Source organism: Malus sylvestris, chromosome 2, assembly GCF_916048215.2.
Source record: "Malus sylvestris chromosome 2, drMalSylv7.2, whole genome shotgun sequence".
In the NCBI taxonomy this organism is placed as follows: Eukaryota; Viridiplantae; Streptophyta; class Magnoliopsida; order Rosales; family Rosaceae; genus Malus; species Malus sylvestris.
Window position 1 is genome coordinate 35,717,088 of NC_062261.1, and position 24,461 is coordinate 35,741,548.

General features: G+C 36.4%; 2 protein-coding genes and 1 pseudogene across 2 annotated transcripts; 1 reads left to right on the forward strand and 2 right to left on the reverse strand.

Moving 5' to 3' along the window:
* Positions 1-33: 33 nt before the first annotated feature.
* LOC126584352 (protein RETICULATA-RELATED 4, chloroplastic-like) lies at positions 34-4,365 on the reverse strand. Its single transcript, XM_050248759.1, has 8 exons — positions 3,609-4,365; positions 3,047-3,115; positions 2,245-2,376; positions 2,097-2,150; positions 1,968-2,012; positions 944-1,083; positions 301-426; positions 34-208 (listed from the first exon to the last, which is right to left on the reverse strand). Exons 1-8 carry the CDS (start codon positions 4,146-4,148, stop codon positions 160-162), a joined length of 1,155 nt encoding a protein of 384 aa, XP_050104716.1. The 5' UTR covers positions 4,149-4,365; the 3' UTR covers positions 34-159.
* A 6,618-nt stretch (positions 4,366-10,983) lies between these two features.
* Positions 10,984-14,016, forward strand: LOC126597703 (50S ribosomal protein L1, chloroplastic-like; annotated as a pseudogene).
* Positions 14,017-14,201: 185 nt separating this feature from the next.
* On the reverse strand, positions 14,202-18,763 carry LOC126597523 (disease resistance protein RUN1-like). The gene is made up of 6 exons (XM_050264321.1): positions 18,130-18,763; positions 16,757-17,855; positions 16,375-16,674; positions 15,405-16,277; positions 14,648-15,284; positions 14,202-14,542 (listed from the first exon to the last, which is right to left on the reverse strand). The coding sequence occupies exons 1-6, from the start codon at positions 18,636-18,638 to the stop codon at positions 14,388-14,390; spliced, it is 3,573 nt and encodes a 1,190-aa protein (XP_050120278.1). The 5' UTR covers positions 18,639-18,763; the 3' UTR covers positions 14,202-14,387.
* Between the last annotated feature and the right edge of the window lie 5,698 nt (positions 18,764-24,461).

The window sequence follows — 24,461 nt, forward strand, 5'->3', positions numbered from 1 at the left end:
AATTTCATGTTCTTTCTTTTGAACCTCGTAGGATGAACCAAACCAAAAGCACCCGTATAATTCCATTGATGTACAATCTGTAATTCCGTAAAATGAAATCAATATCCAACACAAATTTACTCACAACAATCACGTAACTTTGGTCATCTGCGGTACGCTCTACTCTCGGATCTTTTGAATTCCAATCCAACGTGCATAATCGACCCACCTGTTCCACAATACAAAGAGCCTTATGAGAATATGAAGACTCAGAGCACAAGAAACTAATAAAATGGCATTCAAGGAGAATTCAGATCATACATCAAGGAACCCAAGAACGTGTTGCCAGTTCGAACAGCAAAGCAGATTGCACTCAGTATAAGCTTGTTTTGGTGCAGCAAGGGTTCAAGAAGGCGTTGTTCAATTACTCCGGCGAGAACTTGGTACCTTTGAAAAAGAGATTTCATCATGCACGGTAGGAATAATTAAGCTACGATGAATTTCCAGATTCTTCAAACACATCACTGACTATAGTTCAGACACATAAACATGAATGTGCATCTTCACGATACGAGTTGAGGAGTTAAAGCTACTCGGATTGTATTTTAAGATATCCTTTCACATATATTGCTGTTGCAAGAATTTTGTAAACGGTTTCTACCGTTACCATGTTCTTGGAGACAATATATGGATTCAAATAGTTAGAAGAGCTTGTTTCTCTTTAGTCATATGCTTACGACCCAAAGCTTCATGATAACCAGAACGGCCCCAGTTCTATCTAGAAATGCCACAAATGGTATTTTTGAAACGATACGATTCTCCATGATTATGACAGTATTTAAAGCCTCGAAATTCTTTATGCATCAGTCAGTATAGAAATGTTTGTTAATGGCCTAAACTAATGGTTCGTGAAGGTTAGAGTAAACAATAAGTAGAATACTTAAATCTGAAAAAGCCCTTGTACCTTAGATTGCTAGAAACCGCCATATAAACTCCATAAGCTACACTAGTTGACAATATGGGAACATCCTCTGCTTCACCAGCAAAAGATTTATCGATAGCTTTTCGTGCATTAATCAAGGCATTGGTTACACCCGTACCAACCTGAAATGATTTTTAATCAAAACTGTAATCCATCATATGACACCAAACGGCTACTAACTATGTCAACAATATTGACATAGTCGAATAAGAGAAAAGAGAATCAAAATTCGAAGAACACTTCATATGTACATTCTGCAACGATAAAACAAGACAAAAACAATCTAGCAATGTATCAAAACTCCCATTTCTTTCTCTGCATGTATAATATTGCAGACAGCAATTGAGAATTACATTACTTTCAATGACAATAAAGCACACCAGAGCCTCAGAATGGTGAATAAATTCTCAGACTGGTTGGAGAAGCTCATGCCTTTGTATATTATTTGGAGAAAAAGAAATTTGCAACTTTACCATACTTGAATGTTGATACAGCATTAAAACTAATGGCGTTCTACCAATGGCTTAATTTAAGTTTGCCAAAATCGAGTCCTGATTAGATTTAATTTTTAGACAACAAAGCTCAGACAACCAGTGGTGTGATCATTAAATTAGAATCAGTAATGGATTTTAATCTTGAGTACGGAAAGAAAATTTTGATAAGACATATACTGCATAAGTATCCGGCATGTTTAGTACAAATGCTAGTAGATTTAGCTTATATGCCAAACAAAAGCTGATATAGATTTTCCTACATAACTTAAAAAGTATGAACAGTATTTGATGATTGCTGAAAATTCCATTGTTTCCAACCAAGATAGAACAAATATCAAGTATCTTACGGGAAGCTTTGGCCATCTTCGGTGTTCTAATGTCACATGAAAAGTTCATGATAAAAGGGAAAACGAAGAGGACAGCCATAATGTTTTACTTGCGTAGATGTTACAGATAATTCTAAGAAATGCTAAAGCTAAGGCATTTCGAAACATGTAAGGTGTTTCACTTACCAGAGATGCACCAGTCCCGACTGCAAATAGTTTAGCTCCATTTCTCTGAATAAAACCATCAAAATACTATAAACTCCAATGCGCCATAACGTCAAATAATTTTAGATGACATAACACAAAATCACATACCACTATTGCGCCTATTCTCTGTAAGAGTGAGTAAGAGGTTCCAGACAAAGCTACCTGCAGGCAATATTGATGACTCACATGATGTTATAGTATGGTATATGATAAAGTGGTAACTTGTAAAGCCAAAAATAATGAAGCAAGAAATAACCTGGAAAGCATTATCTGGACACCCATAGAAGAACTTAGCAATACGGCCTGCGCTGACAGCAAGAGGTGGTCGAAGTGAAACAGTAGGAGCGGGAAGCCAAACAAGCATAAAATCAGCTATGATGGCCATCACCTAAGTTTTAAAAGGAAAAGAAAAAATATCCGTTTAACGGTCAAGCGGCAAAAAGGTGGAACAAACCAAAAACAGAAACACTACCAGAAAAGGAAGGCAAGAACACATAGCATGAATTGGACCAAAAGACTTCTGCTAGAAAGTTGAAGGATCGCTGCAGACTTTTGCACTCAAAGCAACTCATAGCTTGACATATATTAAAGCTTATAACAACAAACGGAAAACTAAATCGACTGATTGAAAAAACAAAAGGGCGTGAAGTAAATAAAAAAGAAGAGTAAAAATGACCAAATACATGAATATGATTCAATGATTCTGTAATTGGAAGTGCACAAATTGCACATAAGGTTGCTAACAATAGTTTGCATTGAGCTCAAAACGAACAAAGATAGTTTTCTGCATCCATTACAATCCATGACCCAAAATGAAGAACATGCTTCGCTGAAAGGCAGAATTTCCTAGTTTAACTTATTTATTTCTAACTTTATATCATATGGCATATCTCAGATTCTGCCAAAGCGTTTCAGAGGATTGTTGCGCTAATTTTACAAACACCACTTGTATAAACTGCTCATCTATGAAGCAGATGGAAACTACTTTGATTTGTGATGATAATTTTCCATTTTATAGCACAATGAAATCAAAGCTCTTATTTATATAAGAGACATACCACATCCGCAAAAACAAAATCGAGCTCTTTGGTAAAATTTTCTCGGCGCCGCTCCAATTCTGCAGCAGTCTGAAAAATGAGCAACATGGAAAGAGCTTACATCCATACTAAGAGATACTCCAAAGTGTACTTCATGTTCAAAAGTCAATGATATCCAATGCATTATAGGGACACCATCTATGTTGAGAGAGAAGGACTTACACAGAACGGGTTCACCATCATGTGCCGTCCTTGGCAGCACATGGCAATGCATTATTGGATAAAAGATGCCACATGGCAGTAAACCCAATACATGTAAATTGTCCCAAATAAGAACGGTTGATGCCACAATACGGTCAAGATTTCTTCCTCTCAAAATTCTAAGAATTATGACTTTGTTATATTTTTGGCATCAACAAGAATAATCACAAGCAAATGTGAACATCAAATTCTAATAAGAAGAATTTACTCTTAAATAAATCATACTAAATCAAGTGACATAACATGAGGAGGCGAGAAAATGGGAGGGCGAAAATCACTATTTTGTCTCGTAAAAGGAAGAGAGTAAATGAAAAGCATGGACCTTGGTGAATATCCCAACGCCGCACTCGATGCCAACTTTAGTCAAGAACAAGTCGTCCGCAAGCAACCGCTCCTTGAACCCATCAAACCCAAGCAACCACCTGAACACCGCCGACTTCTCCAGCTCAAAGAACCTCTTCACAATCAACCCCGGCACCCGCCCCGCCTCTATAGCCGCCGCCAAGTCCTTCGGCAGACTCTCCGACGACCTCCCAGCCTCAGCCATTGCCGCCAGGGCCTCCGCCTTGTTTCGATCTCGGTCCTCACCACTTCCATCACCGTCATTGTTATTACCTCCACTTCCGCCGTGTCCACCTCCGCCTGATGGGGGCTCACCGCCGTATGCGGCGGCGGCGAGGGGGGATCGGTGGAGGCGGGAGGTGGTGAGTTGGAGGGAGGGAGTTGCGGTGATGTTGGTGCGGGAGATGATGGTGAGAGTGAAGCTTTTTGGAGAGAGAGAGAAATGGCGGGGGGTGTTTGGTGAAGGGGGAAATTGAGAGTGAGAAGTGTAGAAGTTGGAGATGGTGGTGACTGCAGCCATCGTTGGTTGTTTTGCAGCACTTTACTTTCACTACCTCCCTCTTTCTCTTCTCTCTTTCTCTCTCTCTCCTCTTTGAAGAAGTAGAGAGAGAATTGGAGAATCAGAAATGAAGGTTGTTGAGAGAAAATGGGTTGGTGGATCCAACTGGGTCTTGGTCTTCTTCCTCTTTCAGTTTTCTTTCTTTCTTTATTTTTTGGGTTTTGATGAAACGATTTGAATGTGATTTTTGTGGACAAGAAGAACCTATTTTTTGGGGAGTGAACATTTGGAGAAAGCGACTAATTAAAAGTTCATGCGTCTTTTCGACAGCCAAGGCTGGACTGTGTTGGAAAAGGATAGGATTCTCTCATTTCCTATTTTTAATCCTCTTTCATCTTTTATTTTCATAGTCTTTATTTTATCTTTTTTTTATTAAAAATTAATATAAGATGTTGATGTGGTTTAATTGTGACCACTCAAATAAAAGAAAATGTAAAAATAGGGAAAAAAAATATGAGAAAGAATCCTAATCCGGAGGCAAAAGATCATTCTTATATATAAAAAATAATAATTAAAAGTTCATGCAACTGGTTTTTAGTTCGTTTTTGCACACCGTTATGTGTCTATGGTTAGTTTATTCATTTCATAAAATAATCCTAAATTTTTTATATTTAAATATTGCATAATTAAATTTGGTCAAATTATTTTAGACATTTTAATTAAAAGCGTTTGAGTTAAATTTATTTAAAATAAATCATTTAATAATTTTATTTAATATAAAAGGTTTGAAATTTAATTAATGAGAACAAAAACTAAAGCCTCATAAATAAGAAACAAACCCATGCAAAACCATTTTTTTTTTTCAACCAATGGCTGACGCATCAGCTAAGAGCAATTCCACCGGAGGGCTTTTTGCCCAGCACCCAGCCGAATAAATAGGCCAGCACACAGGGAATCCCCTCCAGCCGACCCAATTGCCCAGCTCCCAGCCCAAGCCGGTCTCTAGCCCAGTCCAAAATTGACTGAGGCGTGGCCCGGTCCATCTAGCCGACAGGTGGGGTCCGCGGCGCAGGCCCACTCAGTTCTCAAAGGAGAGGCGACGTGTCACGCTATATGCCATTGGATTTCCAACGGCTAGTTTTTCTAGACCGTTGGATTTCTAATGGTAAAAAAAATTTAAATTTGACTTTTAAATTGGACCGTCCGATCACAGATCAACGGTCCACGTTAATTAACTAAATTAATATTTATTAAAAAATACAGAAAAATTATTAAAAAATACATAAAATTTTTAAAAAAAATTATTTTTTTATTTATGAATACCTAACCCTCATCTTCCACCTTACACCACATTTCAATATTTTCTACACTTTCTACCAAAGCTTTCATATACTTTTTGTGTGAAAAAAAATACCAAAAAGCTTGTGGTTGAAGAATAAAGTGTATTTGATGAGTTTATGTAATTTCATTTTAGTGTGTTTTTTTTATAGTTTATTTGATGAGTTTATGTAATTTTATTTTAGTGTGTTTTTTTTTAAGTTAATTTGAAATTTTATCTGAAATTGGTTAAAAATTCTTATTCGAAATAAACTTAAAAAAAAAAAACACACCAAATAAATGCGCTGGGTGCCAGCCCATTTTTTTAGGGGTGGAGATGCCTTGGCCTATTACTGTTCACTCCAGTCTATTACTGTTCACTTGAGTGGATAAATGCGCTGGGTGCTGGCACAAAGTCCTTAGGGGTGGACTTGCTCTAAGGGACTAGGATTATCTCCATTCCTCTCACATTCTCTTATTTTGTCTTTCTCTTACTATAAAAATTAATATAATATATTGACGTGCCTCAATCGTGACCGTTCAAATAAGAAGAAAGATGAAAAAAAAAGAGGATAGAATCCTACTCCATCCAGAAGAGAGCCTTTCTCTATAAAGGCTAATGCTTTACTAATATAATATCAAGTAAGGGCTCATCTTCTGTTCTACAAATCTATACTACTACTAACTATAGTCATAATGGGTCTTCTAGAGGAAACTAGCATAGTATGGTTTATATATTTGGAGTATGATTCTCTCTCCTCTTCTTTCCATTCCATTCTCTCACATTTTTTATTTTGTCTTTCTTTTTCTATAAAAAATTAATATAAAATATTGACGTAGCTTAACCATGACAGTTCAAATAGGAAATAAAGAAAAAAAAAAGAGGAGAGAATCCTACTCCTATATATTTTGTGTTAAGTATCCCTTAAAATATGAAAATCCCAACACGAGAATATAAACAAATAGAATAACACGGAACATTAATCAAATAGAATAATGCAGACTTGAACTTAATCAAGTTGCAGAACATTAATTGCGGAGAGAAGAGGTTTATTTTTTGGAGGAGGATTGTCTGCCCTCCTAGTTTCAGTGCCCTTCCATGCCCTCCTGATTGTGTGGTCACGGTTAAGCCACGTTAATATTTTATATTACTATTTATTTTTGTCTTATTATATCTATAAAAAAACAATATAAAATAATGATGTGGCTTAACCGTGACCACACAAAACAGGAGGGCATGGAAGAGCATTGAAACTAGGAGGGCAGACAATCCTCCTCCTTATTTTTTGGCTGCCGGCCTCACCCCCGAGGATGTACATCTAGGAATGGTAGCCACGTTCAAGTCAACTACTGGTGTAATTTTTCATAAGATAAATTAGATTCCGGGATGGTTTAGGAGTGAGGTGTTTAAAAAAAAAACACCCATGAAAAAAACTGTGAGGATTTTAGGTGTTTGGTAAACTGAAAAAAAAAGGGCTTATTTTGGAAGCTGCTGTGAGAATAAGCTGAAATCAAAGGAAAAAGCTGAAGCTGCTATTTGCAGCTTTGGAAAACATGCTTTTTTTTCAAAGCACACAGAGCTACAGCGCTCCTTTAATGAAAAGATCCACTATCAGACTGCTTTTTTTTCCAAAAGCATTTATACAAAAAAGTTTACCAAACACTCTGCTGATTTATTTCACAGCCGCTTATTCTCACAGCACAACCGCTTATTCTCACAACAGTTTTTTTTCAAAGCACAGCAATACCAAACCAGCCCTCCATCCCTCTAATCCATTGATTAAAACTTTATTCTTTTTCAATTTTTTATCAAGGACTTTGTGTATTAATAACATCATTAATTATTTTAATAATAAAATATTTTTTTTTAGTGTTAAAAATGTTACAATTTCCATCTCTCTCTCTCTTTGAAAGAGCTCCAAACCCTAGCATTCATGGCGTCGCTGGCCCTTGCTTCGGCTTGGGCTAGCGGCACCCTCTCCTTTCCTCCTACTTGCATCCTCCCCACCTTCCTCCACCTTCATCAGCTGTCTTTCTTGTTGTCCTCTTCTTTTTTCTTCCTTTCCTCCATCCTTTTTTGGCTCCCACCGCTCCAATCGGCTCCGCCGGTTTGTGTGTCCTTGGCATGCCTTTTCGGTGTTCATCGCCGCTCAAATCTCTGAGCCTTTGTCTTAGATCTATACCTACTTCTCACCCATAAGCTGCTCTCTGCCTCCCCCTTTTCCCCTCACCTTCGCACCCACTTTTTCGTCCTTCCTCCTGCTCCCACTCTTCTTTTCCGACTCTCAACCACGATTTAGATCTTGGAGTTTTGGGCTCTTCTTCTACTCAAGACCAAACCCTCCCATCCCATTACCAAACCGGCTTGCCGGAAAATTTGGGCGAAGTGTGGAACGATTCTCTTCGGAACAAGGGTGTTTTACACACCCCCTTTGCCTTCCCCCTCCTCCTGTTACGTTTTGTGACCTTCCTTGCATGTGTGGATGTGGAGGCTTTGGTTCTTGGTGGACAGATTTTGCATAACCCTCTCAGATCTAGTTTATGGTTCGGGTTTCTTTTTCTTTTAGGGCGACGGATTTTATTGCGGTTGGAGGTGCGGTGGCGGCATCGGTGGTTTTTTGGATGCTGAAGATTAGGTTTTTTGTAGCTTTTCTACTTTTGCTGCCTACATGCCTAATGATGTATGGGCATCCCTTTGTGTTTTGGGTTGGTGCTCTACTTGGTTTGGGTCTGTTTTCCTTTTATGTCATGTTCTGTTTTATGTAAGGCTTTGTGTATTGTTTGGACTTAGGCCCATCTCTCACAAATTGTATTTTACCTTACATTAATGGATTATTTCTTTGTCAAAAAAAAAAAAGTATATTTATATTCATGGCTAAATTTTTTATCATAAATTTTTATTTTTAGTTTATACCCATTTTAATTTGCAAACCTCTTTTAATTTGTACCAATTTTATTTTCAGTTTTAATTTATACCCATATATTAATTTCTTTTTTTGCCCATATTTTTTAAAGTTTTATTTGTTTTTGTGCCTATGTGTTTACCGTCACGTGATATTGTATAATTAATCAATGATAGAAAAATTACATATGGTATATTTATATTTTATGGCTAAACTTTATATCATATATTTATATTTTTAGTTTGTACCCACTTTTAATTTGCAACATTTTTTTTTAATTTGTAGTATTTTCTTTTTAGTTTTAATTTGTACCCATGTATTAATTTCTTTTTGCACCCATATTTTAAAAAATTTCATTTGTACTCATAATGTTTTTAATCTTTTATTTGTACCCTAGTTTATTTATAATGTACCCATTATTCTTTATTAATGTACCATTTTGTTATATGTGAAATGTACCATGGGTACATTCTTTTACCATTTATTATTTCTTATTGTTACATAGTTTTTATCCATTTATTCAATCAAAATGTTTGAATTTTTTTATTGTAGCTGTTTCTAATAGTATTAAAATGAGAGATTTTAAATTTATAGAATTATAAATCTCATAAAATATCAAACAATTATTGTCAAAACTATAAAAATATAAATATTAATAGTAATATAATGATATGTACAAAGTCAAAGGACTTTGATCAAACTTTGAATATCATTAAGGTTTTAATCAAAGAGCGTTAGGGTCTAAGGACCGCATCCAAGTATCCATTTTTTATATTACACCAGTGGTCCTCGTCCACTGCTACAAAAGCCATGGAGCTGAAGCAGTGCAATCACCAATGCAAACACCGGCGAGGGTTTGAGAAATGGCAGAAGCAACAGTGTGAGAGAAAGTGCGCCGACTACATTAAGCAGAGGAGAAAGCAGGAGGAGCAGAGAGAGCATGAGGAGTAGCAGAGGAGGACGACGCAGAGGAGAAGGGGAAGTTTTTACACACGAGAAAGAGAGGAGTTCGAGGGGCAAGGGCAACATCGACAAGGAGATAGAGAATCCTTACTTCCTTGAAGACCAGCATTTCGGGACGATAATTCAAACCGGGTATGGAAACGACCTCCATGGGCGCAGGGCTCATCAATGGCACAAGTCGTTAAACCTGACGTTTAGAGGCCAAGACCGATGTCCAGGGTGAAATCGAAAGCTCAATAAATTATTTTGTTTTGGGCAGTCTTATTGAGCTGGTTTGATATTGAGTATTGTCATGACTATTAAATAAATAAAGTTATTACATGATTTTTTTATATTACAATTCAAAGTATTAAAGTTCTTTTCATTAGTTTTCCTAATTGTTTTTTGCAGCCCTATGGTAATATTTGCATTTCAATATGATACTCGTAGTGAAAAAAATTGTTAATTAATCTCTCGTGGTGAACTCTGTTAGCAATTAAGATCCAAACCTAAACTTCCGATAGTATTTCATTAAATAAAAAGGGTAAGTCGTCCTTTCAAAATCAAACTTATAACTACTATGAGTTCTTATGTCGATTTATATGTCATTTGATTGCTTGTTCACTGCCTAACAGAGGATGAATTAGTGAACCTTCCTTCATGTTTACAGCTTCCCATGAAAGAAGCAGATGCAAAGCAAATGTTATGGCTAAAGGTGGATGTGCAAATACAAGATAAAGGTGCTCTAGCTATTAAACCATCTCCAAAGAAAATATCAAAAATACCACAACGGTAACAAATGACGTATCATTTACTCCAACTAAGATGTCAAAGATGACATGGAAAACAAGGTTAAGCTAACATGGGCAAAGAGATGTCAAATTTGAAGTTGCCTTCAAATTTTATTTTTGTTATTTCCAAAGGCATTCCATTTGTTTTACCTTAAATGTCAGCATATTTAAGTATTATTTTATAACAACAACAACCCAACTTTTATTATTTTTGTTTAAATAAACATAAATGAAGCAATAAATTCTGACATACAGGTGGAAGGAAAATTGACAATATGTCAAATTATCAAATCAGCCATCAAATTTAAATAGAAAAACTAATGAAAATGATTTAAAAATTTTGAGTTTTAACAATAAGGACAAAATAAAGGGTAAAGTGAATAGTACCATGTTTGACTTTTTAGTGTAAAAATGTGATTTTTCGTTAAAGTGAACAGTACTTCAGACTTTTCGTTAAAACTCCCAATTTAAATTTGATGTTTTTATTTTAACGTCTCATTTAAAGATGCTCTTAGGTTACTTTCTGATTTTGAAAGGCCGACTTTACTCTCTTTATTTAATAGAAGATTAACAAAAGTTTACGTTTGTACTTTAATTGCTAGCCGAGCTTACCACGAGGGTTTAATTAATTTTTTCACTACGAAGGTCGCATTGAAAGTACAGTATCACCACAAAACCACACAAAAAATTCGGCCATTAAATTTTTAGTGTCAATAAGTTTCCTAGATTACTAATACTGCTGCTTCGAAAATGTAAACGCACTTGTCGAACTTCATTAATATTACGTCTTATTTACTGTATTATTGTAATTACAATTGCTGATGGTAACTGTGGTGTACCATACCATCCATAAGGTCTATAGCAGACAATTCCAGCCACCTCTTATCTCCGAGCATTAAATGGATGGATAGCAATTTATCAAAATCCTTCATTTACAGAGAGCTCCAACAATGGCTACCAGCACCACACCCTCGTCCCTCATGCTAACGTACGCCTCCTCCTACGCGCACCCACAAGACCTCACTCCCTCCCTCGTCTCCTTCCAGCCCAAGCCCCTCTTCAAAACCTTCTGCCTTTGCCCGCTGGCTCTGAGGCCTCGCGAGATAAAACCAAGCAAATGTACCAATTCCGAGCCTCACCGAGTGCCCGCGGCGGCTCTGACGGCGGAGGCAGAGGTATCTGAGGATGTGGATGAGAACGAAGAAGTGAAAGGAGGTGATGGGTCTGTTGCTGTTGCTGTTTCTTCAAAGCCCAAGAAAGGGAAGGCTGCATTGCTTTTGAAGAGAGACAGAGTGAGTCTTTTTCTGGTTTTCTGCTTCAAGTTCCGATTTTCATTGTTTTGGGGTGAAATTTGATTTTTTGGGTTATCTCGTTGGTGGGTTTTGCTTGCTTTCGGTATACGGTTTTGGGATTAAAATTCATGTGTTGTTCTTACATTTAGTTTCTATTCTGATGAACAGCGGTTAATTTAGCGAATAATTGTTCGTTATGCTTCTTTAAGTTCTAAAAATGAAGGATTGATATGAGTAATTATCACCATTTCGTTATCTTGGAGAAGAGACTAGTTGTGCAAAATTTGGTATTTACATCCTTCAAGTTTGATGGTTTTCGCATGTTTTTGCATAATTATAAAGGTTGAGAATTCTCCAAAGTTGCGTTTGATAGTTTGGTTCTTGTTTATTTTTATGTTGTTAGATATATTCCTGCAATGTCCTATTTTTAAGTTCTTCCAAGATTTCAGTAGTGATTCAAGCGCTCGGTTGTCTTCTTTTTTAAATGTCAGACAAGGTCCAAAAGATTCTTGGAAATTCAGAAATATAGGAAACCAAAAAAGAGTATGCGCTGCAGCCTGCCATTGCTTTACTGAAAGAAATGACGAATATGAAATTTGTAGAAACTGCTGAAGCCCATTTCCGCCTCAACATTGATCCAAAATATAATGACCAACAGCTAAGAGCAACTGTGAGTTTTCTGATCTTGTTGGTCAGATACATGTTTAGTTATCAATGCTTAGCACTATATTATCCTTTCACTTGTTGTGGAATTCTTCTACTAGGTAAACCTGCCCAAGGGAACTGGACAGACTCAAAGTGGCTGTTCTTACTCAAGGTAGTTACGATTCTCAGTTTCTCACCTCTGCACTACTGTCCCTGGTGGAGAAAGAGTAATTATATCTTGCATTCAGTATGAGCTAAGGAGATGTATAACGTAATCCACATATTTGAACCTAGTGGATACAAGTTGAAGATTTCAACCTAGAGAATAAAAAGTACAGGCGCATAGTAGTCCAGGAGCATAACTATGCGGGCAATTTCCGCATTAGCATGTATTAGGTAGGTGTCCATAATTCCGAAAATATGTTATCTGAATTCTCTATAGGGGTAATTGTTTTGTCAATTAAGCGTAAAAGGCAAAAACAAGTAACAACCTTACTGAGTGGTGTTTTGTGCTCTTTATGCTACTACCTTGGTTGATAAGAACAGAAGAAATACTTTCTTGGCTGAATCTATGCATCTCTTAAGTGTTTTTTATTTTCTGCCTAGGGGACATTTTGCAAATGAATTAGTTGGAGGGTTTAGTATAGTATTCTCATTTCTTCCATGAACTGGTCTTGAAATGATTGATGAGACATTGTTCCTCTGCTCTTCGTGAATTTTCTGCACCTGCCAATTTCTAATTAGTGTATTATACTCCTTGTTGAACTTCAAATTGGATTGGATCATCACCATTTCTCTTGTATGTAGTCTTATTAGTTTTCATGTAAGGTATAGTCACCTTCTTCTCTGAGTTTAAATTTTCCTATACCTTCTTCTTCCTGATGAAAAGGCAATCTCTAAGTCATTTGAGTCCAAAGGAGGTTTATATATTTTAGTAATTATAAGGTTTTTCTTAACCTTTTTTTAAGAATAAGTAAAAGGTTTGATATGCGATATGGTTTACCTAATCTATAAGATTTCTGTAGTTCAAAACACATGCAATCAGATTGCATATAAAAAGTGTGTATTTTGAAATTATTAAGGATTGTAACCTCCCAAGTGATGTCCTGTATCCTTATTAATTTGCTGCTATCGTTATATAGAGTGGATGAAACATGATTTTCAAACAATTTGGACTCGTCTAACCAACTTTAAGTAACGAAGTCTGAGTCAAGAGGAAAGTTTCATTCAAACAATCTGTATCTGCAGCTATTGAAGTCAATGATAGTGTATTGTCTCAGCTTATATGGGGCTTGGAACCTAATCAATCCTGAACTTCTATTGTTCAAGTGTTTGTGTTTTTGTAACTTTAAAAATGGAACAAGCCAGCAGTTATTTCCGTTAACAATCATGACCTAATTGATCCTGAACTTCTATTGTTTATTTGATTATCCGCAGAGACAACATTTTATTCTTTGAAAAAGTTGCATGCTAAGAAGAGGAAGATGGTTGATAGAAGAGCCTCTAAGAGTCGCATGATAAGGTATCAATAGATTCTTCAGTTCCCTATTTGAAATTGCTGTGATTTTGTTTTGGAATATCTTGGAGCACTGTTGAGCAAACTAGGCCAGATTGTTGAAGGCTTATTGCATTATGCTTTTGCAGGTACAATGTTTATGAGAACACATTAAATTTCATGGCTCCAAAGACCATGGCCTTTTCTCCTATGCTTCCTGAGCTCAATAATTTGTTCGGGTTGAATATGCAGCAACCAGCTTCCGTAGTGTGGTAGCAATGCAAGGCTGAATCAGCTGTATACTCCTTTAGATCTCAGGCTAAGAAATTGTTTGCTTTTAATTTATTTGATATATTATTCTAATATTTGTTGTACTAATATTTATGTAATTTACGCAATTTTTCAATGGGAGTCGAGCATGATTTTGTTGTAAATGACAATTAATATCTGTAAATTTGACATTTATAAGCAAATAGGATGTTTTTGCTTTCCCCGGTGACGAAATGTTCCCCCCCAATCGAAAAATTGATTCTTGCCCGGTATTGCCTATGTCAAAGTCCTTTCGTTATATGTGTAGAATCAATTTTTTTTCTTCCGGTTATTTACTGCTAGTATACATACAACCATCTGTTTATATTCTCTGGTACGAGATTTTATGTAATCAGTGGCAGGAAAGAAAAATTCTTAAGTATCGATAATGTTGGATGTATTTTATGCTATATTTATGCAATATTTGATGATGTTGAACACATTTGAACTTCGATATTTTGTAGGCAGAAAACATCTTGAAAGCAAGGAGGGAATCCAAAGATATGTCAGTATCAAGTAAAATTACAAACTCATGGATGGCTTGTGGACTACTGTCGCTTCTTTTTTTAAGAGATGGAGGACCGAACTACAAGAGCAAGCGTGAAAAATAAGCCGGCAGCTGTGAGGAGCACCTTCCAGCCTCCGAGGCTGCAGTTGTTGCTGGCAGTCCTCATCCTTCCTATTGTGTAATCAGGTTCACCCTTTTGCCCTTCTTCTTTGCCTGAAAAACATACAAATAACATAAAATTTATGTTTTTGAATTGAATACAGATGGGCTTGGAAGTGTTTGGATGGAGTATAATTCATTGCAATAAAAATAGCATACCTGTGTCTTCTTCATCAGTGTCCATGATGAGGCGATTAAGCATTCTCTGTAGACGGAAATCAATTTCTTTTTCAATATTTTCTTTAGAGAAACCTAGGACGTATATTCCTGGTTTATGCTCCCACATCGACAAATCTCCACTGATGACATAAGGATAATGAGGATCTGATTTGGTGTTATGATGAGTACTTATCATCATATTATTATGGTGCTCTTGCACAAGCTCAACACCAAACTCCTTTATGCGAAACCGCTCAGGAAATCCGGCCATTACCAAAACAGCCACTTGATCTCCACATTGTAAAATTGTTTCACTCTCCATCCTCCAATGGCTTAACCATATCATATCTTCCCCCTCTCCTGGAATTCCATAGAACAATGGGGCATAGATCCACTTCAGACCCTTGCTCTTGTTACTCACTTTAGTCATTATTGGAGAATACATACTATAATCGTCATTATTAGAATTCTCTTTGGTTGCATAGGTAGCAAAGATGTTCAAGCCTCGGATTCTGTGAGTAGCAGGGAGTAAAGGGACCATAAAAGATATAGAAGACTTGGTACTTTTATAGCTGAACCGGCCTGGAACCTCATTCCCAACAAAAAATGTGCTAAATATACCAAATTGATACAGTCCCTGTGCATTTTCCATGATCATCACAACATTACTAAGTCATTTATTTCCCATTATAAATATATATGACTTATGAGAGAGAGAGAGAGAGAGAGAGAGAGAGAGAGAGAGAGAGGCGCGCACCTGGATGGGACTCCATCTACCCTCACATCGATCGGAATTTTCGTATGGTTGGTACATTCTAATGGATGGCATGGATCCTAAGTTGAACAAGCTCAAAAGTTTGATCATTTCCACATCAACTCTATCAATAGGCTCTAACTTGTACCAGTACTCCCAGTCAACTAGATTGCAGTTGCCCGACAAATGGACATAATCGTCGAACCCGGATTGATACGTTATTTTTTTTAATGATATGCATCCTTTTAAATTCATCACTTCTAAATCCATCGCTTTGTGTACTTTCGGCAAACCCACAAGCGAATCGAGCTTCGTACAACCCTGGAAAGAGAGATGATTGAGCTTCATCAAACCTTTGATGAAAATTGGCAGAGTACAAATTGGATTCTCATTTAAATATAGTCTTTGTATTGAGGTTAGACTACTTAAATCCCCACGAAATGCATCATCAGAAAGATTGCACCTACTGAGATTCAACTCTACCAAAGAGCATGGAAAATAACTCAAGATACTTGAACTTGTTTCTGGCCATACATGATCACGTATTGGAATTCCATCGATTTTAAGCACTTTCAGAGACTCCATCATCTGCATCATCTCGAATGGAAACTCATCAAGACTTGAGCAACCAGATAAAATGAGTGTTTCAAGTGATTTAAGCATACACATGCTCTTCGGAAGCATCCTAAGATTCTTGCAATTCTTCATATTCAAGTACACGAGTCTCTCCAAGTTTCCAATGGATTCATGAACAACAATCAGGCTTGTGCAATCTACAAGAATCAATTCTTCTAGACTGGGGCATTGTGAGAAGTCCATGATTTCAATGAGGCCATGAGAATGGCTCACATCAAGGATCTTCAACGATGGAAGAACCTGTGGAAAATAAAAACAAACAAAGAAAAATTTATTTGTGTAGGAGTTAAAGAATTAAAACCTAAAGAAAGAAGGAAAAAGAAATTGATAAGCGTACTTTTGTTCCTTTGAGGACTTGTCTCAAGCTGCTATATTGCACTTCAAGACATACCACTTTCTCCAAAGAAAAATCAATAGGTATAGAATCCAAAGGAAATTGAAGCCAACATAACCATCTTAATCCTGTAGGGAAATCTGCATAACATCCATCCAGTCGTACATGACCAAGATGCAGTAGTTGTAAATTGCGCATCCTTTCAAATGCATTGGTTTCCAAGACTGTCTCATTTGTGTTTATTGAACTGTTTGCAGGGTGCATATGCATATTCAGGACAAGACCTTGGATTTTTTCTGTACCCTAAAAGATAAAAAGGAAACATTAATATGGATAATTTTCACAAGAAGAAATACAATATAGACATAAAAGGCATGTTTCTTACATTCTTTTCCTTCAATACTTCGAAAGAATCCTTGTGGCAGCATAGTCTACTGCGTTTTCCAGGCTCTTCTGATTCGTGGCGAACAATTTCTCTTCCCATGTCACGGATCAAGTCATGCATTTGCACTTTGTTGCATCCATCAATTGTCACCAAGCATCTATCAAGCAGATTTTGAATCCCAACGATTGTATAGAAATCACATCCATCGAGTATTCTAACAATGTAGCTTTTATTCCTTCCTATTAGAAAACAAGCTATGTGGAGGAATAATTTCCGGTCATGGTCATCTTGTAAACTGTCATAGCTTATTCTTAGTTTTTTTATGATTTCACCATTAGGGATAACTTTTAGCTTCTCCAATGCACTTCCCCATACATCTATACTTTCCCCTAATAAAGAAGAGCCCAAAACTTTTAGAGCTAATGGAAGTCCGTTGCAGTAGTGTACAACCTTTTCTGAATATTCCATGTAACCTCTAGGGGAATGGTCCTGGCGAAAAGCATGCCAACTGAAAAGCTCTAATGACTCATTGTAATACAAAGTTCCAACTTTGTGCACCTTCGTAACTTGATGTGCCTTTAGCAACCTTTCATGCCTAGTTGTTATAATTATCTTACTTCCCGGATAAAATCGATCTTTCATCTTTAGTACTGCATCTAATTGGTCCATATGGTCCACATCATCAAGAACAAGAAGCACTCTTCTAGAGCTTATGGCTCTTTCAATCTTTATTAGTCCCTCACTAACACCATGTATTTTCACTTCTCTGCCGTTCAAAATATCAAAAAGAAGTTGCTTTTGTATTTGAACTAAGCCATTTGGTCGATCTGCTGTTTCTCTGATATTTTCAATGAAACTACTTCCTTCAAAGCTTCTAAAGTTTGAATTGTAAACATGTTTTGCAATGGTTGTCTTCCCTATTCCAGACATGCCATACACAACCAGTATACCGACATCGGTTGATCCATCTTGTAACCACAAATTGATGTCTTTGACTTGAGATTCGATTCCAATCAATTTTGGTTCAACACTCAATGGTGTGCGACTTAACTTGTCTCCAACCACTTTAACAATTTTTTCGATAAACTTTGACTCATACCTAAGAATTTACAAACAAAATAAAAAATAAATCAAACATGCTATGTCTCACAGAAGTATTGGATGAATGAAAAATTTAAGCAACTGCAAACCAGTAGACTAACATGGAAAATGACTAATCCTTAAGTTGAGTCAAGTGTGATTTCTTTCAGTTGACCGAAATTAGGATTATTATTTACTGAGGTTGAATAAAAAAATATAAAAATCAAGGTCCCAGCGGATCATATAATCAAATTAACTGAAGAAAGAGGAGAAATGGAGAAAATGAAAGTTACCCATCAGCTTGATTTTGTAAGACCATGCCTGCTAGATCTGCAACCTCTGCAACTGCCTCCCTCCATCCCTTCACCTTTTCCGGCGACTGAGTTTTCTGGTGTCTAGCAAATGCTTTTCCAATACTTCCCGTCTGCTTCCTCATGTCGGACGGATCGACATGGTAGAAGACTGGTAAAACTATATGATCCGAGGTAGTCCTCTTGCGTTCAAGGATCAACACAAGCTCATCAAGGCACCATCTGGAAGACGCGTAATCTTTCGAAAACACGACAACAGAAGTTCGTGACAGCCAGATCGCTTTCTCCAGTCCTGGCTTTATATCTTCTCCTCTCTCAAGTTCATCGTCGTCTCGGAAGGTGTTAAATCCTGCGTTGTTCAAGGCTGTGTAGAGGTGGTCGGTAAAAGTCTTGCGAGTGTCGCCTCTGAAGCTCAAGAACACGTCGTGGCGATAACCCCGAAAAGTTTTGGAATCAGAAGAGGTTCCTTCAGATGTTCTCACAAGAGCCATTGATGTGGATCGATGGACAAACAGCTCTTTGCTAGCTGCATTACAAATGTCTGTGTGCAGGGTAAGTATTTAATTGGGTCATTCCTATCTTTTTTTTTTTTTTTGTCTTATGGATCATTCCCATCTACTTCCAGGAAATTTACAAACAATTATAAAATGGATTGTTCACATGTATTGACCCAAAAAGCATTTCTTTTAAGTCATGGTCGGCCACTAGTGGCAAAGATGAAAAGAAAAAGGAAAGAGCACTTCTTGTTTTATATGTGATTTTATAAATTATAATTTATATTGGTCGTCGCTCACTTTTTTTGTGATAAAATGCACTTTTAATTGCACTCGGATTTTTTTGTGATAAAATACGGCACGTTTTGATAGGTGCTTCATACCTATTTCTCGTCCTTGAAATGTTGAAGTCATTTCTACCGATCGTCATTCCACCAACTAGTGTTACCAATTGTCCTAAAGATGATGCGGTTATAAGACAAAAATTAAAATAGAACCGCATAATAATGTGACAGTAATGTTTAGTTACTTTCATAAGGTAAGTTGGGAATAACCTGAATCTGGGTACATGTATGGTTGAACTTGAGGTGGTTGATCCAATTGTTGTGCAGTTATATGTTTTTTGTATAGTTATAGGCTGGACCAAAAGAGAACACTTGCGGTAATGGTTGGTCCATAATTCAAATCTTGGGGTCCCAGTGTTAGGTCCAAGTTTTTAGATTAAAACAGAGAGCGAAGCATGAAAAAAAATTGCGGACAAGTAGATTTTGTAAATATTTTTCTTCTGTTACTGTTTGAGCTATACGTTAAGGATCTAGTTGGAACATATGTTGCACATATATACGAAATATATAAAGTGGCGAGAAATGTATATAAGACACAATATTTACGAGGTTCGACAAATTGTGTCAACGTCCTTAAAGTAGCAATACTGGTTTCTCATTACATGAAATATAATTTACAAAGTAAGAAACAAGGGAAATTGAGAGCAATTTGCTCTTTGGTGTATTTGTATATTTTTTGAATGTTTGGCCATGTGTGTTTTTTTAACTTTTTCTTCTTTTTTGGTCTCTCACTCCCATTTGTAAGAAAATGGGAAACAGTTAGTAGACATAAAGATGAGGTGACTTTCCTTTCCTTTTCTTTTCTTTTTCTCTCTTTTCCTCTACTCTTCGAAGCTTCCCCCTTCTTTTCCCTTTCTCCTTTTCTTCTTTTCCCTTTCCCTTTTTCTCTATTCTCCGAAATTTCCTCTCTTCTTTTCCCTTCTTCTTTTCTCTTTTCTCTGGAATTTTTCTTTTGTTACTGTTTGAGCTACACGTTAAGGATCTTGTTGGAACATATTTTGTACATATATACTAAATATATAAACTGGCAAGAAATGTATATAAAACACAAATTTACGAGGTTTGACAAATTGTGACAATGTCCTCGGAGTAGCAATACTGGTTTCTCATTACATGAAATATAATTTACAACTAGTGCTTGATACCCGCGCGTTGCCGCGGGTTTGAAGTTAGATGAGATGTTAAAAATGAAAAACTTTCTGTTACAAAATAGGAACAACGATAATAACAATGAATTTGGAAAAAGGTTAAATTTAGATAATAAAAAGATACAAATTATAGTCATCCATTATATTGTAGCAGCTCTATGTATTTCTGGACCAGGAGGATTACATTCAGTTACAAAAAATAGAAATTCGTGGTACAAAGATACAAAAAACATTATAATAACTGAATTTCTTCTAATAACCCCATCTAATATACTTTGTGTTCCAGCTTTTGCATACAAAAAAAGAGGAGATGCATTTGTATGGGGATGCAAACAATATTGTTGAGTTTTGGGCAAAAAAAAATATGTACAGGTTTTTAAACATGTTAAACATGATTTAATATAGATAAACAAAACACGGTAAACATTCTTGATCAGAGTAGTGAAAGAAAGGTGTCTTCAGCCCTTGTTGTCATTGATAAAGCAACATGAACAAAAGAGGAATAGAACAAAACATATTTAGATAGGATTTAGAATCACATTTAAATGGTGATGGTGGAAAAGATAAAACAACTTGAAAGCATACTAACCTAATCATTGTTTCCAGTGCTCTTGTGTGGTTTGCCTGAGTAGGAGGTGATTTTTTTTTAATAACTTGATCAGAACCTCATCACATTCTCTTGGATCAACTTCTTAAATTTCGTCAGATTCATTGATTTGAATGATCATGCAACATTAATATAGTAGAGATAAACAACAAAGAAAATTTGAAAAGAAAACGGAAGAAAGAAGAACAAAAGTAGAGATACTACCTTGTGGCGATGACTGACACGTGGATGGGTATAAATTTTTATTGTTTATTGTGCCACAAATCATGTGAACCGGTTTTAATCACATTTTTTAAATATTTTTTTGTCTTCCCATCAGATATACATGGGTTTAAAAAGTTAAGTACCGTTTCCTGAAAATACACCAAATAATGCACCCATAATAACAATGACGACACACAAACGAAAAAAAGACGAAGCTCCATTTGCTAAAACGCCAAAGAAAGAAGCAGAAAAACAAAAGGAAAAATTGAGGAAAGAAATAGATAAAAATGAAAGAAAAAGGGAGAAGCCCTCTCAGCAGAAAGTCCCCCGATGATCAACATGTGAAAGACAAAAAGCAGAGCAAAACCAAAAAATAAAGGCCAAATTGGATTAATGATCCCCGTGGTGATAGGATGTTCGGACAATAGCCCATGTGGTAAAAAAATTAGGATTTAAACCCCTGTGGTGAAGAATGTTAGCAAATTTAACCCAAAAGTAACATTTCCATCCAATGTCCGTTAAATCAAGGGATAAATATGTAATTTTGTCCAACCACGATTCCTTCTGTTCACGTTCTCTCTTCATCTCCATTCTCTCTCTAATCTGTATCTCCACCAACATTTTCAAATGAATAATGAACCCCCGTGGCCATTCCAATCCGACGATAAATTTTGCAAATAATCTCAATTCTAACTTTTATTAATTCATAATTTTTTTAGAAATTTCAATTGAATTGTTTTGAAATTGAAACCTAATGCGAAGAATTGGTCTGTTTGGATGACGATGGTGGAGAACCGGCCCTCCGTCGCCATCTCCGGCGTCTGGAGACCTACAAGCTTCATTAATGGAATTGTGAGAGATGCAAAGACTTCTTCAGCCTCCAACATCTTGTCTCTCACCAAACTGTAGTCCCACGAAGACTGCAAATTTTGGTTCTCTCTGCTCCTCTTCCATCTCTCTCAAGAAGTTAGAAAAGTCACACGCACACACAAACCCAAATTCCCAAACCCAAGTCAGAGTGTTCAAAGCCCAAAAGCATAGTAAGTTAGAAAGCCAAAAACATAAGAATTTTCCAGAAGAGCACCTTCCCTTCTCTCTCTCATCTCTCTCATCTCTCTCTCTCTAAAAACCAACCAGAAAACTCCAACAAAAAACCATCTCTCTGGAATTCTGGAAAAACCAGCTCGAAATCCCCGGATACCGTTTCCAGGTTATCGGGTCTGACACCCATTTCACCAAGTATCCATTAAATACAGAAATAGGTGCGAGAAATTTGAGAAAATTAGATAAATTAGATGGATGGATACTTGGAGGAGACCGACTGGGATTTGAGATTTGAGTTGGTGAAACGCGATCTTCATCTGTTCGTGATCCCAGGCGACTCTTCTGACTTTCGATGCTGCGTTTTTACAATTTTATCCCTACATCTAATTGACATTTGACAGAAATGTCAGTTTGGGTTAAATTTGCTAACAATCTCCACCACAAGGGTTTAAATCCTAATTTTTGTAGCATAGGGACTATCTTCCGAACACCATGTCACCACAGGGACCATTAATCCGATTTAGCCAAAAATAAAATAACCAAAGGCAAGGTGGAAGACAGTAGGGCTTCTCACAATTTTTAATATTTGTTGTCCATGCATTCAAAATTTTTTATTGTGTTATGTGCCACAAAATTGGATTAACTCATTTTTTAAAATATTTGTTAGTGTTTTTTTTATTATTTTATCTTTCTTTGTACCCACAGTTTGCAGGAGACTCTGCATTCAAATGTTTTTATAATATTTTATTGTGTTCTGACAAATCCGTGTCACCTACTGCATGAGACTTGGCGTGGAAGACAAAAGCCGAGCAAAATAAAAAAAATAAAATAATCAAAAGGCAAAGGAATGGGGACAGATGGGTTTCTCACAATTTTTAATAATTATTTTGTCTATGCATTCAATGTTTTTATAATTTTTTATTGTGTTGTGCACCACAAACCATGTGGCCTGATTTAAGTCATATTTTTAAATAATTTTTTATCAGTTTTTTAATTAATTATTTTATCTTTCTTTGTGCCACAACTCAACGATCGTAGACATGCAACCCGGGAGGACAAAGGATGATCAGGAATGGGTGAATAGAAAGGGCAATTTCGGAATTTTACTGTACAAAAAAGACAAAGAGTAACTGCTAAAGACTAACTTGAGGGGCATTTTGGTCCGCACATTGCCCTAGAACAGTAACCAAATGTTTGGATTTTAGTATATATAGAATGTAAGAAACAAGAGAAATTGGGAGCAATTTGCTCTTTTGGCATATTTGTATATTTTCTAAATGTTTGACCATGTGTTTTTTATTTCTTTTTCATCTTTTTTTCAGTCTCTCACTCCCATTTGTAAAAAAATGCGAAACAGTTAGTAGACACAATGATGGAGGTGACTTTCCTTTTCTTTTCCATTTCCCTCTTTTCCTCTACTATTCGAAGCTTCCCTCTTCTTTTCCCCCTCCTTTTCTTCTTTTCCCTCTCCTTTTCTTCTTTTCCCTTCTCCTTTTTCTCTTTTCTCCGAAATTTGCTCTATTCTTTTCCCTTCTTCTTTTCTCTATTCTCCGGAATTTTCTCTCATTCCCACCCCTTCCTTTTCTACATTTCCTTTCTACTTTTCCTTCTCTCTACTCTCAGCAGTTTCCTTCTCATTTTTCCCTTTCCTTTGACGCCATTGTATTAGGGCTAAGATGTGGACATGTTATGTTCTGGAGAGGTGAAAATTATGGTCCCACAGATCTATTTTTCAAAGATTTAGCTTTTGATCTATTAGACAACTCCAGCCCTTGGACCCAAACTCAAATATTTGGGTTTAAACGCAAAATTTGCCACCTAAAACTAAGACTCATACCTAAAAAATTTCAATGGTCCAAATCAAACTCCCTTTTTTGGTCGATCCTTTGAAATTGATCGAACAATCCATATTTGTTTTTGTCAAATCCAACGGTAAAAACGATCTAGTGCTGAGATTTAAATTCAATGGTCAAAATAATATGCATATTTGGTATTATGTATTGAAGTTTGGTCGGTTAGTGGTTGATTGGTGTAGTTTGTTCTGTTTTGGAAATTGTCGGAATTAAAATTTTTTTAGGTTAATACTGTGAACACGGAAAATTCCTGAAACGAAAGAGACAAGAACGACGTGCACAAACAAATATTTGTATTTTGATGATTTTGGGTTACAATCTTTCTCTATTTTGATCATCTGATTCGATCTCCGTAAGGTGTTGATTTGTTGATGTGTGATTGATCCAAGGGCCGTCGAAGCTTGATCTTGGATGAACGTTCTTTAAGGGCCATGGGCTTGATCTTTGAAAGTGGATTTGAGCGGATCTTCAAGGAGCCATTGGGGCTTGATCTTGAGGATGGGTGTTTCTTCAAGGGCCGTTGAGGCTTGATCTTGAATAACGGTGATAAGCGGATCTTCAAGGGCTTTTGAGCTTGATCTTGAAGAACAATGATGAACGGATCTTCAAGGGCTTTTGGG

Excerpts from the sequence above, each read along its gene's own strand:
- LOC126597523 (XM_050264321.1), bottom strand. The coding sequence starts at position 18,638 with ATGGCTCTTGTGAGAACATCTGAAGGAACCTCTTCTGATTCCAAAACT. Across the intron at positions 16,675-16,756 it reads AAGTATTGAAGGAAAAGAAT|GGTACAGAAAAAATCCAAGG; the intron begins GTAAGAAACATG and ends TTTATCTTTTAG. Across the intron at positions 16,278-16,374 it reads AAGTCCTCAAAGGAACAAAA|GTTCTTCCATCGTTGAAGAT; the intron begins GTACGCTTATCA and ends TATTTTCCACAG.
- LOC126584352 (XM_050248759.1), bottom strand. The coding sequence starts at position 4,148 with ATGGCTGCAGTCACCACCATCTCCAACTTCTACACTTCTCACTCTCAA. Across the intron at positions 2,013-2,096 it reads AGAGAATAGGCGCAATAGTG|AGAAATGGAGCTAAACTATT; the intron begins GTATGTGATTTT and ends GGTTTTATTCAG. Across the intron at positions 427-943 it reads GCGGTTTCTAGCAATCTAAG|GTACCAAGTTCTCGCCGGAG; the intron begins GTACAAGGGCTT and ends TCTTTTTCAAAG.